This window comes from Oxyura jamaicensis, chromosome 1 (genome assembly GCF_011077185.1).
Source record: "Oxyura jamaicensis isolate SHBP4307 breed ruddy duck chromosome 1, BPBGC_Ojam_1.0, whole genome shotgun sequence".
NCBI lineage: Eukaryota > Metazoa > Chordata > Aves > Anseriformes > Anatidae > Oxyura > Oxyura jamaicensis.
In genome coordinates this window covers 81,400,690-81,413,107 of record NC_048893.1, presented here as the reverse complement: position 1 = coordinate 81,413,107, position 12,418 = coordinate 81,400,690, and the positions used below count along the sequence as shown (strand labels likewise).

The window sequence follows — 12,418 nt, the reverse complement described above, 5'->3', positions numbered from 1 at the left end:
TCCTTTCCTTTCCTTTCCTTTCCTTTCCTTTCCTTTCCTTTTCTCTTTTCTTTTTTATTTTATTTTATTTTATTTTATTTTTTCTTCTTTTCTTTTCTTTTCTTTTCTTTTCTTTTATTTTCTTTTCTTTTTTCTCTTTTCCTTTCCTTTCCTTTCCTTTCATTTCCTTTCCTTTCCTTTCCTTTTTTTCTTTCCCACTTAAACTGAGTAATTATGTTTTCTTGGTCTGCATTCCTCCAACAGTATAACATTTATCTCTATTCACTGTCCTATGCAGCTGGCTATTGATGACTTTCATGCCAGGGCAGGTAAATTGTGTGCCAGCAGGAAGGGATCATGATCTTTAGGTCTAATGTAGCTATTTTTTTTTTCAGTTTATAGAATTTGAATTTCTTCAAGATAAAAGGCTCTGCTCAAAAGACTAGCCAGTACAATACTCATTGAAGACTTCTGGGCTTCAATCTTCCCCCAAAAAAAACCATTAAACATAATTTTAACACGGGAAGAGCAGTATTGGCCAGATTTGCAAAAGAACAAGTTAAAGAGTAGGTAAGATAGATTCATTCTGGCAGAACTTGATGAAATTTCCCACAGAATACTGAAGAAGGCAGCCAAAGCAATCTCAAAAGTACTAGCAATTCACCATTGAGAAATGTGGAGGACGAATGATGTCTCAAAGGATTAGGTGAGAGTAATCATAATACCTGCTTCTAAAAGCAGATATTGGAGAGCCAAGGGAATTATACACAATTGAGCTGAGCTTCAGTAACCCAAAAAACTTGGTAAAAATATATTAAACAGTTTATAAGCAATTAGAGGATAATAAACTGATAAGAAAAAGGCAACCTGGATCTGTCAAGATGAAATCATGTCAAACATATTTAATTTTCCTCCTTGGCAGCACAGTCAGCTTAGTAGATAATGGAGAAGCAGCACACAGCTTCAGTTGGGGTTTTGATTCAGCCCTGTTCAAACTCATCACTGGTAGCCTAGGGAAGGACAGTCTAGAGTGATCAAATCCTCTTGGTGGATGCACAGTGTGCAGAAAAACTGACCCAGGGAATAGGTATTAACAATTTGCTGCAGAAAGTGCTTCAAGTGGGGAGCTGCTGGGATTTGCCCTGGATATGCAACTGCCCAATTGGTTTTGCAATCCTGATTAACAGCTTAGAACCAGGGTTCCCAAACCATGCTGCAACTGTTTTTCAGAGCAACAGGCAGCAGCAACCACTCTCTGCATATGAATACCTGGGCTAAAAGGTGGGCACTTCCACAAAGGAGTTGCCACTACCCATGGCTTGCTTACCCTGTGGCTGAGGTCTATGCCTGCATACAGGCAATTTCTAGACTAAAACCCAGGCTCACTGCCTAAGCATATCCACAGATGAGCTTTCTGGAGATGAGAAGGTTAGCAGCACTTGGGTCAGGCAACAGGAAAAGTGAGGAAGTTAAAGAATTCAGGTAAGTTTTAGATCCTGTGGTGAGGAATGGAGAAGGGGATGGAGGCTCATTCCTTTCCACATAGCAGAAAACCTGCAAAAAAAAAAAAAAAAAAAAAAAAAAAAAAAAAAAAAAAAAAAAAAAACGAGTGGAGGCTTCCAACCAGAGCAGCCCTTAGCTACATACAGGTCAGGGCACTCTGCTGGAAGTGGAAAATGTGGGTTTAACTAACATTTTCACATGCCCATGCATGCTCATCTGACCACTCACTGCCAGGGTATGACCACGCCTAGGTGGGCTCATGAACAGGATAGTTATTCAGTCAGTAGGTGACACAACTGGTCATTTGCAGCAGCAAAAGCCTGGAAACCCGTGTAACCTTTCTGCTGAAAGTTCTGGTTAAAGTGAGATGGGGGGTTTACAAGTCCCCTCTATGGACTTCAACATGGAAAACTTAAGGTGTACTTCTTGTGGACATCTCCTTTTCTGTATCTGCTATATATATGCTGATCTGCATCTGTAGATGCTCAGTGTTCTTAAAATGGGGCCTTTCTCTCTTTAATATGAAGGCTCCTCTTGCATTGTTATGTTACTTTTTGTTTCTAGGCCAGAGTGGGTCTTCAGGACAGTGGGAGGAAGTGGCCTTCAAGGAACCGTTTTAAGTCCCATAAATCATTCGTAGTCGATATGCAGTCTAGGGGATTGGGAATCAGCAGTCAGAGCCCAACATCTCCAAGGCTGACTCAAATTCCTGCTGGTAGACATGGATTGTCTTTTCTTTTAATCACCTACGGACTGTTTTTTGGCATATGTCTCATGGGTCACAAACCAGTTCACAGTGCCTGCAACACAGTGGAGATTACAGAGCTCTTGCTGATCTTCACCATTCCTTGATGCAATCCTTCAAACAAGTATCACTGCAGAGGGTTGAGGGAAGACTATTATGCAAGATGTGTCTCTTCCGTGGAAAGAAGAGGGGACTGTCTGAGGTTCTCCAACATTTAATCAAGCAGCAACACCCTTGGAGTAATCCCAAGGTCCTGCTGTGGGAAGGCTGTACATGGGGCACTGCGACCATTAACCTTCTTTGGGCTCTTTTCTTGCAGGTACCTTTCTCTAACTGCAGCAGGGACTGCCTCCCAGGCACCAGAAAGGGCATTATTGAGGGAGAGCCCACCTGCTGCTTTGAGTGCGTGGACTGCCCCGACGGGGAGTACAGTGATGAAACAGGTAATACCCACAGGGTTGCTTTGGCATTTGCAGTGGACCATATGAGCCCTCTGTGCATCACCCACAGTTCTGTTGAAGTTACTTACCTGCAGTGCTGAGCTGGAGGCTGCTTTGCCAGGGACCTTCACAGAAAGCCTAGAGGGACATTCTCCTGAGAAGCTTATGGGAGTTGAGTCCTGTGGTCCTCAGGTCCTGTGTTCTGCTAAGCTGCTTGTCACTCCTGCTCTGAATAAGGAAAACCGAGACAGAGAAATTGAAAAGGACTTGCACATTGGGAGCATCTCAGGCCACAGGCAAACTCCACTGTGTTGTAGCAATAGCTTTTGTTTATCCAAAAACCTGGAGGAAAGAGACACTCTCTACCCTAATCCTAGGTACCGTAGTTTTCTGTCTGCCTCCATCTTTCCTCTTGTTATCTGCTTCTTATTTCATGTTTTACAAAGAAATAAAGACCATTCCATTCCCGACTTCGAAAGCAAAGAGGAATATTTCCCTTTACGAGGTCACCAACCACAGCTGCTGTTGAACATTGGTGCTGCAAAAGAGCAGAATCTCTTGGGTCCTATCAGACACCCACAGGCATTCTTTTTGTTGGTTGTGGTGGGAGCTTGGATCAAGCCACTCAGGTTCTGCAGTGAAGGGAAAAGTTAACTCCAGTTTTAGAGTTGCTTGAAAAATTCTGAATTTCCAACACCATTAGTGCTTCCTCGGTGTTGGACATCCCCAGGCTAATGAAAGCAAGTAAATCCTTTCCAAGCAGCAGTCCCCTCCACACCGCAGAGTGCTCAGGACCCTTTCCAGCAGCACCAGCCCCAGCGCATACTGCAGACCTTGAGATGAAAACCAGTAGGTTGCATGCAAGACTGAAGAAGTATTCTCCTTTGGGAGAGAATCTAATCTGCATCCTATCAGACAGGAATTGTAATATTTTTACAAGAACACATAGTAAACATATAGTACTTTAAAGCACTATATGTACATAAACATATATTACAAGTTGCTTACATGTAACATATTTTAATTAAATAGAAGCAATCCTGGTCATTTTTAGCAGGTGTCATTTGGTGTTTTTCACAAGATTTTGGGAGCTGGCCCTGGGACATTTGTGAAATTTGTGAGGCTGAGGGAATGACTGCTTTCTGACTCCACAGTTTTCTGCTGCAATTTCAGCTGACAGTAATGCTCTTTATTTCCTGTACTTACCAGTTTTATAGGCATAGAGAACAGTTTCACAACCAGTCTCATCAAACTGACATAGTGATACTACTGAAGGAGACAATCTCTCGTCTCCTCCCTGAGCTGTTTGCTTTCATTCATTGTCTAGTACTTGTGCAACCACAGAGCAAATTGGATCAGGTCTGTGGTCTTCCTGAAAACAATCTCATTTTTTGGCAGGTTGAGTTTCCAGCTGGAACAAGAAGCTGCATGAACTCTCGTGCTAACACAAAGAAAGGGAAGGAACAAGCAGCCCTGGGGGAGGAGGGAAATCTGGTTTGCTCCCTTAAGTGGCAGCGTAGTCTCTAGGTCAGCTCAAGACAACAGTGAAAGCACTTTTTAGGATGCAGTGATAAACAGTTGCCTCTGTATCAGGTGGAGGTGGCTGAATTCCCTGGTATGTGAAGTTAGCTCTGCCCTCCATGCAGTTTGCAATAGGCTTCCAGGTAAAAGACACACAAAAAATAAAAATGACTGGCTGAACAAAAGTAAATGAAATGACATGGTGATGGGAGCTTCTGAGTGTGCTTTTACATCCAGTGCAAGTTTTTCATGTGAACAGCTTAGGTGAGCCAAGCAGTAATTAGGAGAGCAGAATCATATCAAGCAGTGGATGCTCCCTGCAATCACCCCTCCAGAAGAAGAGAGCTTGAAATACTTTGCACTCAGTAGCTCTGCATTCCTGACTTCCTCATTAGCACCAAGTTCTTCTCAGGGAGCTATTCTCAGGGTCTTTGTCCACACACAGGTGCAAAGCTTAAGGGGAGGTTGCTTTGAAAGGGGTTTTCTGAGTGGTTGTTCCCAACACCCACTGCAGTCCATTGCTATCCTGATGAAATCCTGAAGGAAGAGGCAGGATGTGACCTCCAGCTCATTGCTCTCAACCCCTTTCCACTGCTATCAAGGGAGTCATGACCCTCACCAATGGAGCACAAGACCTGTCTGGATTGACGAAGAACAAGAGCGGCAGGCTCTTACGTTTGATTATGGCAGCCATTGGAGACGGATGTTGCCATCCCAATAGGTTCTAATATTTTTAAGCAGAGGAAGGACACAGAGGCATCAATTTTCCCTCTGCAACTATCAGTGGGATGCTTGTCTGAGTGGTATCCTTAGGACACATCTTCCCCTGATGTTCCAGCATGAAATGAGAGTGTGCTGGGAGTCAAGGGCATTTCCTGTCTTCAGGGATGAGCAATTTAAACAGTTCTAAGACTCACCTCCAAGGAATATGAAATAAGCTCTCAAAGCGCTTAAGGAGGCAAGCACATTTTTCATTTTCTCTCTAGCAGAGACAGGCAGGATGTTTCACATGATGATAAGAGTATGAGAAGTACGAAGACAGAGAGAAACAGATGATAAAAATGAAGAAACAGAGGGGGACACAGCTTGTGTAACAGCTAAAAGTAATCAAACAAGCTTTGCAAAGTTTTACCAAGAAATGGATCCAAAAAGTAGAGTGCATGGGCAGGACTTTGTTTTGTTGTTGTTGTTGTTGTGTTTTTGTTTTGCTTTTTGTTTGTTTTGTTTTGTTTTAAGTTGGCAGGCTTGTTGTTTCACTGTAAAACACTCTGAGACAGTAACAAATGATATTGTGAACCTGCAGGCACCTGAAGGGAACACCCCCTGTATTTAAGGTGAAGAACAAAGTATAGCTGCCATGCACTTTGTCTCCCATTTCAGTATATTATTCTGACAAACCTTCCCTCTCCCTGTCACTTGTTTTTCAGACGCAAGCGCTTGTGACAAATGCCCTGAGGATTACTGGTCCAATGAGAACCACACATCCTGCATCCCCAAGCAAATAGAGTTTCTGTCCTGGACAGAGCCCTTTGGGATTGCCCTGACTCTCTTTGCTGTGCTGGGAATTTTCCTGACTTCTTTTGTCCTGGGAGTCTTCACCAAATTTCGCAACACTCCCATTGTCAAGGCCACAAACCGGGAGCTGTCCTACCTCCTCCTCTTCTCCTTGCTCTGCTGCTTCTCCAGCTCATTGTTCTTCATTGGTGAGCCCCAGAACTGGACTTGTCGTCTGCGGCAGCCAGCTTTTGGCATCAGCTTTGTGCTCTGCATCTCCTGCATCCTGGTGAAAACCAACCGTGTCCTGCTTGTCTTTGAGGCAAAGATCCCCACAAGCCTTCACCGAAAGTGGTGGGGCCTCAACCTCCAGTTCCTCCTGGTCTTCTTGTGTACATTTGTACAGATTGTCATCTGCGTGATTTGGCTCTACACAGCCCCACCATCCAGTTATCGAAACCATGAGCTGGAGGATGAGATCATCTTCATCACTTGCCATGAGGGCTCCCTGATGGCCCTGGGCTTCCTCATTGGCTACACCTGCCTTCTGGCAGCCATTTGCTTCTTCTTTGCCTTCAAGTCTCGAAAACTGCCTGAGAACTTTAACGAGGCCAAGTTCATCACCTTCAGCATGCTGATCTTTTTCATTGTCTGGATCTCCTTCATCCCTGCTTATGCCAGCACATATGGCAAGTTTGTCTCTGCCGTGGAGGTGATTGCAATACTGGCCGCCAGCTTTGGGCTCCTGGCCTGCATCTTCTTCAACAAAGTCTACATTATTCTCTTCAAGCCGTCCCGCAACACAATTGAGGAAGTGCGCTGCAGCACAGCTGCCCATGCTTTCAAGGTGGCTGCCAGGGCCACGCTGAGACGGAGCAACGTGTCACGCAAGCGCTCCAACAGCCTCGGAGGCTCCACCGGATCCACCCCTTCCTCCTCCATCAGCAGCAAAAGCAACCATGAAGACCCTTTTCCTCTACCAGCCTCCGCTGAGCGGCAGCGCCAGCAGCAGCGTGGGTGCAAGCAAAAGGTCAGCTTTGGGAGTGGCACAGTTACCCTGTCCCTGAGCTTCGAGGAACCACAGAAGAACGCCATGGCCAACAGGAACACCAAGCGCAGGAACTCGCTGGAGGCCCAGAACAGTGACGACAGCCTGATGCGGCATCGGGCCCTGCTTCCCCTGCAGAACAGTGAGTCCCTCGGTGCTGAGCCTGGCTTCCAGGCAGCTTCCAGCCCAGAGTCCAGCTCGCAGGAATCAGTGGTGGGAGACACCAAAGAAGAGGTACCAAGCCCTGAGGCAGAGCCTTCCCTGCCATCAGCTAATTCTCGAAATTTTATAGGCACTGGAGGAGGCTCTGTCACAGAGAACACAGTACATTCCTAACAAAAGAAGATCATGAAAAGCGCACCAGTCCCCAAGAGGAACTTGCTCACCTCTTGCTTCTGAATGGGAAAGACAACAAAGATACATATCTGTGACACAGCCCCACCACACGTTATTGTTAGTGCCGGCAGGGTAACACACATGCCTCCAGAGGAAGGACTGTCAGAAGCCTGTGTCTGGGGAGCCTTGAACTGAATTTGCATTTGCTTTATTGAAATCAGGACATCTTGGAAGGACAAGTGAAGATTGCCTCTGGTGGGGCTTAAGCAGAACTTTGCATGCTGCCTTGCCTCTGTAAGCTTTTCCTGCCAGACTGCAACTCAGCTGACTATGGGAGGCACTGGGCAATTCCACTATACTCTGCTTTTACATTTATGTATAATATTCCTCTTCCCCACTATGTATAATATTCCCTCTTTACCCAGTATATGTGATCTGTAACCATGTGCATCAGGACTCTCAGCTCTTCAAAAGCAAGATACACAGTTTCACTTGGGGAAAGCACAGTCAGGGGGGAAATAAAAAAGCCCCCAACGTCCTGCATGCTGTGTACAGCCAAGGGTGTGAACATGTAAAGTATTTAATGTGACAGAGCGCCTTGCTATTTATATTTAGTAATGTCCCAATTTCTCCTTTCCGCCCAGCAGGAAATACTGGACTAAACCCTTCCTAGACTCCATTGCACTAGACCAAGCTACTAGGTTCCTACCGTTTTCTTCCAGCTGAGGTGGCTTTACCTCCAACCTGCCTGCTTTGGTGGAGGGGGAGAACAGCTTGTAAATGCCCCTGGAGAACGTTGCGAGAGCACAATGACATGTATTCATGATTGATTATGTTGCTAGTAGTTGTATGCTTAACAAAGTGTTGCCGCTGTAATATTCCACATGGCATACATGGCTAACCCTTTCACACCATAGTCAGTGTTGTGCTTTGCCATATTAATCTGCCTCACACCTACACATAGCATTGCGCTAGTCATGACAGTACTCGTGGGCCTGATACAAAGCCAATAAAACTAGGTGAAATGGAGGAGTTAGGGATAGAGAAATAGCCCCCAAAATTGGTAATATTTCAGATTAATATTGCAAGTGTGCATGCTGGTAGATGATGGGGTGAAGAAAATATACAGACCTGGGCTCTGCCATATTCCAACAGACAAATGAGTAAATTTGGTATGTTTTGGTTCCTATAGGCCTTCTACTTGGTTATGTCCCTCCTGGCCCATCTTGAAGAGAGGGTACTTAGAACAGGAAGGGTGCATGGTAGCTAGAGAAGAGCAAGGACTTTAAAAGAGAGCACAGTCGAACTTCATTACTCTTGACTCTTGTTCTACACCCCTAAAAGCAGACATAAGTGCTCCTGGTTGTTCAGGGTATGCCTGGTTCCTCTCCATCCATGCTGGAAAGGTTGAAGTAAGAGTCATTAGAACAGATTTTGTTGCAGCCTGATGAAAGAAAGAGTGCCCCTTGGCAGCCCAGCAGGAAAGGTGAGGCTATGTTGCAGAATTTACTTCCCTCTTTACAGATCCCATACACAAGAACAGGCATCTGCTGTGAAGATGTCAGTACCTTCGCTCATCAACCATGAAAGTAGTCTAGAACACTGTGGAAAGGTATACAGGCCTGCAGCTTAGCATGAGCAGAGACGAAAGGACTGTGTGAATGTGTTGGGGAAAATACAATTCTCTTGTTACTGTTTTTGCTTGTTTGTTCTTTTGCCAGGGCAGGAAAATAAAACTTACAGGTGACATTACTGCATAAAAACTTTGTTTTGCAACCTCCACTGGCTGCTGAGGAGTTTTGTTTTATGAGGGTACAGTGGAAATCCAGAACCCAACGAGGAATGCTATTAAGACAAGTTATTTTAACCCTTTTTTTGCTCTGTTATATTCAACTTAAAGTGGGCTCAAATTTTAATTACACCATGTAAGAACCAATCCAACTTTAACTGTTTGGCCTGCAAACAAAAATATGTGATTAAAGCTATGGCACTGCAGGTTAAAAGAAAAAAAAAAAAAAAGAGTTTAAAAACACAAGTCACTGGGGCCACACTTTCAGAAACCACTGGACCAAGTGGGAGTTGCTCATTGTTTCTGAAAAAAAAAAAACAGGTCCCTTCCCCAGGCTGATGCTGACTGCACACCCCAGGCTTAATTTAGAGATGGTAATTGAAACCCATGGATGCCTGGGTCTAACCAAATACACGAATGCAGATAGCTATTAGATGGCAAAAGGGCTAAAAAAATTACTTTCATTACAGCTCACTCTTAGTAAAAGTTCAGTAGCCAAATAACTTTAGGGCTAGTGAATCACTCCTATGCGCCAGACCTAGTAAGGAGCCCCTGAAGCTGACAGCAGAAAGTATCAATGTTCTCAATGTTCTCAATGAATCAAATGAGGACAACACAAGATACAAACTGTGTGCAAACACATGTAATGTGAGAAATGAAGTCAACACTGCCTGCTTTGTTTGGAGGACAATATTCACTGGCTACACTCATAGTAGATGATATTGATATTTTTTGCTAAGCTTCTTGGGTGTTCTTAATTCATTACATCTACTTAAAAGGAAGTTCTACCCTGGCACACAATTAAGTTTCAAAGGCCTGCCATAATTTTCTTGTGACAGATTTGAATGCTCAGTTTCCTGGGGAAGCCCCATCCACACTCTGTGCACACTTACCCCGAGCTGAAAGCCTCAAGCCACACAGGCTATGTGCATACTTCTGCTGCAGCCTTATTTGAGCAACACATGTACTAGAGGCTAGGGAAAATCAGTGAAGAAGGAACCCCTCCATGAAGGCGATTTGCAACCAAACTTTTTTTTCCATGCATGGAGGGTGTATCTTCTCATCCTGCCATGTCCAGGAGAGGAAGGTTGCCCAGCCACCTGTCACACAGCACAATACTGATGAAGACAAGTTGGGTTACATGCTTCTGTGGAAAGCTTGAGCCCAAGACCTTCCACTGGCATGTCCCACCAGAAGTCACTCGTATGAATGGCTGCCCCTTCCCACCCCCCACGGCTCAAAAATCAACATCGAACCACATGCCCTCGGTTGGCATTTGCTGGACCATCAGGAGAGGGACGATGCTAGAGGACAGAAATTCTCCTTCCCTGTTCTGTTTCATGCATGTCTTCCCTTACCCACGCAGGAAGTCCCTGCAGCATGCAACACCCACCGCTAGTAAATTCAGGGATATATTTACCAAATTTACCAAGGGGCGCTGGGGATGCGTAGGGGGAGGCGGGTTTGCTGTTGTTTTTCCATGGAATCTGTTCAAAGCAGCCAGGAACGAACACAAACCCAGCGCCCTGGGCCCGCCCCGGCGGCAGGCCCGGCCCCGGGGCGGGAGCGGGGCCCGCCCCGGCGTGAAGGCCGCTCCTCTGCGGAGAGAGGAGAGGAGAGGGGAGGCCGCCGTCATGTTGTGCGGGGGCGTCTCGGCGACCCAGCCCGCCACCAGCGAGACCCAGAAGATCGCCGACGAGGTGAGGGGGTCGCGCCGGGGACGAGCCCGGCGACAGCCCCATGGGCCCGGGGCGGGGCGGCGGGGCCCGGGCGGCTCCCGCAGGGCCTGCGCCCGGCGTGGGCTGGGGCTGGGGCTGGGGCTGCCCTGCGTCCCCACGGTGCTTGGGTTGCTACCAGCGGGCAGGCGGCCGGGGAGCAGTCACCCCCCGAGCGTGCATATTGAGAAAAACTTGTTTTGTTAAATCAAGATAGGCTTCTCAAATTATCTTCTTCGCTTGAATCTTTGTGAAGAGTTCCTGTATTCTGCCAGTTGCCTTAGCGTGCATGTATTTCCTGTTCCTGCTTTTGCAGCGCTCGTCTCCGTTGCGTTATTTTGTAAGAGTGGCGGTGATGGCCGAACACTGGTCAGATTCATAGTGCTGGTAAGCACTGCTGCTTACCCAGAGCAGGCAAAGTGTGAGGAAAACACATGGTAAATGTGTTTATGGTAAATGGAGCTGCGTCAGGCTGGCGGGCGGTCACCAGTGGGGTCCCTCAAGGCTCCATTTTAGGGCCGGTACTTTTCAATATTTTTATAAATGATCTGGATGTAGGAATAGAGGGTATTTTGAGCAAGTTTGCTGATGACACCAAACTTGGAGGAGTTGTGGACTCAAATGAGGGCGTAAAGGCCTTGCAGAGGGATCTGGACAGGTTGGAGAGCTGGGCGATCACCAACCGCATGAAGTTCAATAAGAGCAAGTGCCGGGTCCTGCACCTGGGACGGGGAAACCCTGGCTGCATGTACAGACTGGGCGATGAGACGCTGGAGAGCAGCCTAGAAGAGAGGGATCTGGGGGTCGTGGTAGACAGCAAGTTGAATATGAGCCAGCAGTGTGCCCTGGCAGCCAGGAGGGCCAACCGTGTCCTGGGGTGCATCAAGAACGGCATCGCTAGTAGGTCAAGGGAGGTGATTGTCCCGCTCTACTCTGCGCTGGTGCGGCCTCACCTCGAGTACTGTGTGCAGTTCTGGGCACCACAGTATAAAAAGGACATGAAACTGTTGGAGAGTGTCCAGAGGAGGGCTACGAAGATGGTGAAAGGCCTGGAGGGGAAGACGTACGAGGAACGGCTGAGGTCACTGGGCCTGTTCAGCCTGGAGAAGAGGAGGCTGAGGGGAGACCTCATCACAGTCTACAACTTCCTCGTAAGGGGGTGTCGAGAGACAGGAGACCTTTTCTCCATTAACACCAGTGACAGGACCCGCGGGAACGGGGTTAAGCTGAGGCAGGGGAAATTTAGGCTGGACGTCAGGAGGGGGTTCTTCACAGAGAGGGTGGTTGCACACTGGAACAGGCTCCCCAGGGAAGTGGTCACTGCACCGAGCCTGTCTGAATTTAAGAAGAGATTGGACTGTGCACTTAGTCACATGGTCTGAACTTTTGGGTAGACCTGTGCGGTGTCAAGAGTTGGACTTGATGATCCTTAAGGGTCCCTTCCAACTCAGGATATTCTATGATTCTATGATTCTATGATTCTATGAAAAAGCAGGACAGCTTCCCTCCAACCCTGCAGCTGGCTTAGGGATCTCATAGGAACTACCTTTCGACAGCAAGGATTCCCACCCAGGTTTGCTCAGGCTTTGGCTCCTTGCTGGCAGCTGTGGCAAGGATTAGTCAGGGTGATTGTGAACCATCTTCTTTCTCGTAGCTGTTTGGGGAGTAAGCAAACAGGCTGTGCAGATCATCAAAGAACTGCCGGGACGTGATAATTTTCAGCCCTGTCATTGAACTGCAGGTCGTTCAGGTGGGAAGGGACTACACCTCCTGCTCAGTGCAGGGTCAGCAGCCCCGGGCAGCATGGGGCTTTGTTCACTCAGGTCCTGAAAACCTCCATGCATGGAG

The 12,418-nt window shown here is 46.9% G+C and overlaps 1 protein-coding gene across 3 annotated transcripts in view; it reads left to right on the top strand.

Annotated features, from left to right (window-relative positions):
- CASR (calcium sensing receptor) overlaps nt 1–8,846 on the top strand; it is a 76,623-nt gene extending 67,777 nt beyond the window's left edge. For all 3 annotated transcript variants that reach the window (XM_035314325.1, XM_035314312.1, XM_035314316.1), the window contains exons 6-7: nt 2,547–2,670; nt 5,616–8,846. In XM_035314325.1, coding sequence (XP_035170216.1) covers nt 2,547–2,670; nt 5,616–7,066 — 1,575 coding nt within the window. In that variant the 3' untranslated portion in view covers nt 7,067–8,846. The remainder of the gene's footprint in view (nt 1–2,546; nt 2,671–5,615) is intronic.
- Nucleotides 8,847–12,418: the final 3,572 nt, after the last annotated feature.